This window comes from Sinocyclocheilus anshuiensis, unplaced genomic scaffold, assembly GCF_001515605.1.
Source record: "Sinocyclocheilus anshuiensis isolate Anshui unplaced genomic scaffold, SAMN03320099.WGS_v1.1 scaffold43, whole genome shotgun sequence".
Lineage (NCBI taxonomy): Eukaryota > Metazoa > Chordata > Actinopteri > Cypriniformes > Cyprinidae > Sinocyclocheilus > Sinocyclocheilus anshuiensis.
In genome coordinates, this window is record NW_015549580.1 from 1,330,981 (window position 1) to 1,334,811 (window position 3,831).

A 3,831-nucleotide genomic window follows, 5' to 3' on the forward strand; every position below is an offset into this window, starting at 1 on the left:
TTTGTGCTGAAACTGGTATTAATGTGGAGGAGATGATCAGTTCACGTGCGCCTCGCGCTGCTGCGTCTGCTGAACTGAGGCGCTACAGCGATCCGTCACTCCACATTAAACAGCGCCAAAACGGCATTTATTGTTTGAATACTGCAATACAACGGACAGAATTTGAAATCTGCGACTTTGTTTCATATTAAAAGTACCAAAGCACAATACTTATTGCGATATATTCCCCTGGGCTAGACTAATCGATTCTTGGGATTTAAGAATCGATAACGTTTTGCAAAAATTAGAATCGATTAAATTCGAGATATCGATATTTTTTACCCAGCCCTAATAAACATTCAAAGGATTGTTATTGGTGTAAATAGTCAATCTATAAACAGAGACAACACATAATGATTTCTCTGGGACATAATTGAATTATTTTGATTTGGCCATATCTAAACAATCCAAAAGGAAAAACAAACTGATAAAGAATGAGGCAACTTAAAGTTGAACTGCTCAACTCAGAAGCTTATAATAGTGCAGAACTTGGAGTTGAAAAAGGCATGCAGTGAAAATTACAGTATGCAAAACTGCTAAAAAAAAAAATTTCCTGGCATTTTCAAGATTTTAAAGGCCATAAAGTATAGCTAATTAGGTACAAAACATTCATCTGAAATACAAATCCAGTCAGTAGATTAGGATATATAACCAAACTATATTGCCTTTGGAGAAAGAATGTTCTTAGTTAATATTCTGATCAATAATCCACATTCATTAACAGAGAGAGATAGAGATTAAATGCATGTACCAGAGGAAGTTCAAGTATTGTGAGGCAGCGCATTTATAAATTATCTTATTTTGGCACAAGAAAAATATTCAAAGATGTCAACACAGATGATTAAAAAACACTTCTGAGAAAGCTGTTCATGCTTATAAGACTAAGTGTCCAAAGAAGATGGGTGAGAATTACTGGAAATTCAGTGTTCAGATCTTAAAGTGACAGTTCTTCGAGAGGCCAATAGCTTTAGTTCAGTTCAGTATGTGTCACTGCAGCTGGTTCTCTCTCATTTGTCTATGAGCTTGTTTTTGCATTACAATGTCGGGTTGGTATTGACTTCAATGACAAAGTCATCTAAGCCGGTTTCTCTTGACCACAATGGTGCCAGCCACAATGTCATACACAGTCCTGTTGTGCTGAAAGAAAAGAAGCGTGATGAACGCCGGAAAGAAGAAAGCGATGGAGAAGTTCTTGTTTAACGCTCTCACCGTTGACCTACAAGAAAATCAAAATACAAGTTTAAAAATTACATTTTGGAAAAAGGTCAAATATTTAATAAAAAAGACAGAGAGTGATGTTAACACTGACGCAGAAAGCGTGACGTTAGTCGCTGGTACCACAAGAACGCGGTTTGGCTGAACCAGGACAGAGCTGTCACATGTGACCACTCGTAAGCCAATGAGGAACTTCCCTGGTGTCGCTCCACCAGCTCCCCAAATGCATATGATCTGAAATCAATCAAAAACAGTTATACAGGTCTTCATGAATTATTTCCGCAGATTAAATCATTTGTTTGAACTAACCTCATAAAAGCAAACTAATATCCTGTACACTAGAGCCACAAGCATCATTTTCTGCAATTCCTCCATTGATGTGTCCTCATCAATCTCCTCTACAATGAAGTGCATGGCAAACTTTGAGATGTCCCTAAAATTGACAAAGAGATAAATGAATGATTTTGTTTAACGAAATACAGCATGAGCAATATGTTAGGACATATAAACAATACAATTTCAGACTTACTTCATTCCACTCAAGTGGACAATACTGAGGATAATTGTAGCTTTAATGAAAAAAAGAATAAAGAAATCCACCATTTCTGCCAAGAACCGTTGGAAAGGAGAGGGAATATAATATTCCCAACCTAGACAAAACACATTATAGACATTAACTGTTTTTGTAAAGTGGATCATTCTTGTTATGAAATATATTTTCATGTCCCATCATATGTCTTAATATATAGGATAAAATAATAATCTCAAAATTTTCAAAGATGGGAATAATATTTGTTTCACAATTAAGTGATCATTCTAAAATAAAACTGGCGATTATAAAGAATGGTGTTTCCTCAACTGCCCTTTCTCCAATTACAAAGTCTCAAACAACACATGATTTCATGTGAATGTTGTAATTCATAATCATTTCATAGTTTTTTTTCCTGTTTCTGCAATTTCACTTTCTACCTGGTTTGTCTTTTATAATAAACATTTAACTAACAAAAATTGTGGGGTGGTTTGGTGGTATTAGTTGGTTTATATCACTCTAAAATACTCCATCCTGTTAGATAAAACTTCCTATTCTGTTAGACATCGTGTTAATTCATTGACAATGTTCACATAATAATAAAGCCATAATAAATTAAGTTTAAGTGCCTGAGTTTGACAAAAGCATATTTCTGGAAGTCAGGTGTACCACGTTACAGAAATACTTACTCTATAACGAGAATGACCCAAGAGTTAACATGATGTAGGTCATATGAATAAAACTAAATTATACTGTACTAACTGTTATGCATAAACTAAACGCAAAGTCCAAGAAGGCTCGCTCACAGTCACCTGACATTTGAGGATGTCAGATTCATCACTAGGGTAATCATCAACACAATACAACAGCTAGCCTGACAGTATTAACAACAAAAATATAAGACGTTATTCATTGGATATTATTACCTGGCTGCTGCGCATTTCCATTAGGCTGCTGTTGCTGCTGTAGTTGTTGTGGCAGCTGCGCAGGTGCTGTGGCGGGAGCTCGAGAACTCTGTCCGCTCGCGTTCGCAGCTGCAGCAGGAAAACCAAACGGGCTGCTAAACCAATTGCGAAGGTCTCCGTTAGACATATCTGCACCCCATGTCGTAGCCCCGGGCGTTTCATTTGTTCCTTGTGTTGGGAAACACGGTGGGAAGGAAAACGCAGACATGGCTATCCAGCTCTGCCAGTTCATATAGCTGTAGTAGTACTGCCACATCCACTCCTGTAATTTTTCGCAGTACTCCGTGGTGGTAACAGCGGTGGCTGTGTCTTGCTTACCCTGGGAACAGGGCTTGTGAATCTGTGTTTTCATGTTTTCAGCGTCCCCAGTTCTACTGTTTTTTGCCAACGATTTGTCCTTATCAAGAGCGTTTTCATTTAACTCCGCCATGACACTTTTGTTTTGTGACGAAGTCGGTTTATCGATTTAATCAACTTCCGGCAATATTTCGGCACGCATAATAAAAGTAACAGAAGATATTAGCATAACAAAAGCGTAACTCTTCTTACCTTTTCAGTTGCCTGGAGGTGTGTTTAGCTAAGGAATGGTAGATTTCATCATCATCATCATTAGTAGTACTAGTAGTATTTGTATTTATTATAATTATTATTATTATTGTTCTCAAATTATTCAAAATCATAGAAAATGGATGACAGTAGACACTTTAATGGATTTAACTTAAAGTACAGTGACATGACAGTGGACATTTAATACATGTTACAGACACTATGGAGTCATGTTTTAAACAGTGTTAGTAAAATGTGTCTCAAAATCCCAGAGCTTACTGCGTATTCATATCCCATGTAACTTTTATAACATTGTTCTTTACACTTTAAAAAAATAACTGATATCTATTTACTAGCTATTTCACTTAATGTAATAGATATTTTACTATTAAACGGCACCGAAAAAAAAAAATGTTGAAATTGCAAATATAAAGATCATTTGAGTATGTTTTATAAATATGCTCTACTTAAAATTCAATGTGTTACTTGCTGTTTCTTTGTAATTATTTGTGAAATTTACTAGCGATTTGAAAATTG

The 3,831-nt window shown here is 35.9% G+C and overlaps 1 protein-coding gene across 1 annotated transcript; it reads right to left on the reverse strand.

The window, feature by feature from the left end:
* Positions 1–261: 261 nt before the first annotated feature.
* Positions 262–3,222, reverse strand: LOC107657622 (protein FAM8A1-like). Its single transcript, XM_016445777.1, has 5 exons — positions 2,710–3,222; positions 1,784–1,904; positions 1,564–1,687; positions 1,349–1,488; positions 262–1,255 (listed from the first exon to the last, which is right to left on the reverse strand). Exons 1-5 carry the CDS (start codon positions 3,176–3,178, stop codon positions 1,111–1,113), a joined length of 999 nt encoding a protein of 332 aa, XP_016301263.1. The 5' UTR covers positions 3,179–3,222; the 3' UTR covers positions 262–1,110.
* Positions 3,223–3,831: the final 609 nt, after the last annotated feature.

Coding starts and splice junctions, on each gene's coding strand:
- LOC107657622 (XM_016445777.1), bottom strand. CDS start 3,178: ATGGCGGAGTTAAATGAAAACGCTCTTGATAAGGACAAATCGTTGGCA. Junction 1,905..2,709: donor TGGAAATGCGCAGCAGCCAG/GTAATAATATCC, acceptor TGTTTTGTCTAG/GTTGGGAATATTATATTCCC. Junction 1,489..1,563: donor TATTAGTTTGCTTTTATGAG/GTTAGTTCAAAC, acceptor GATTGATTTCAG/ATCATATGCATTTGGGGAGC.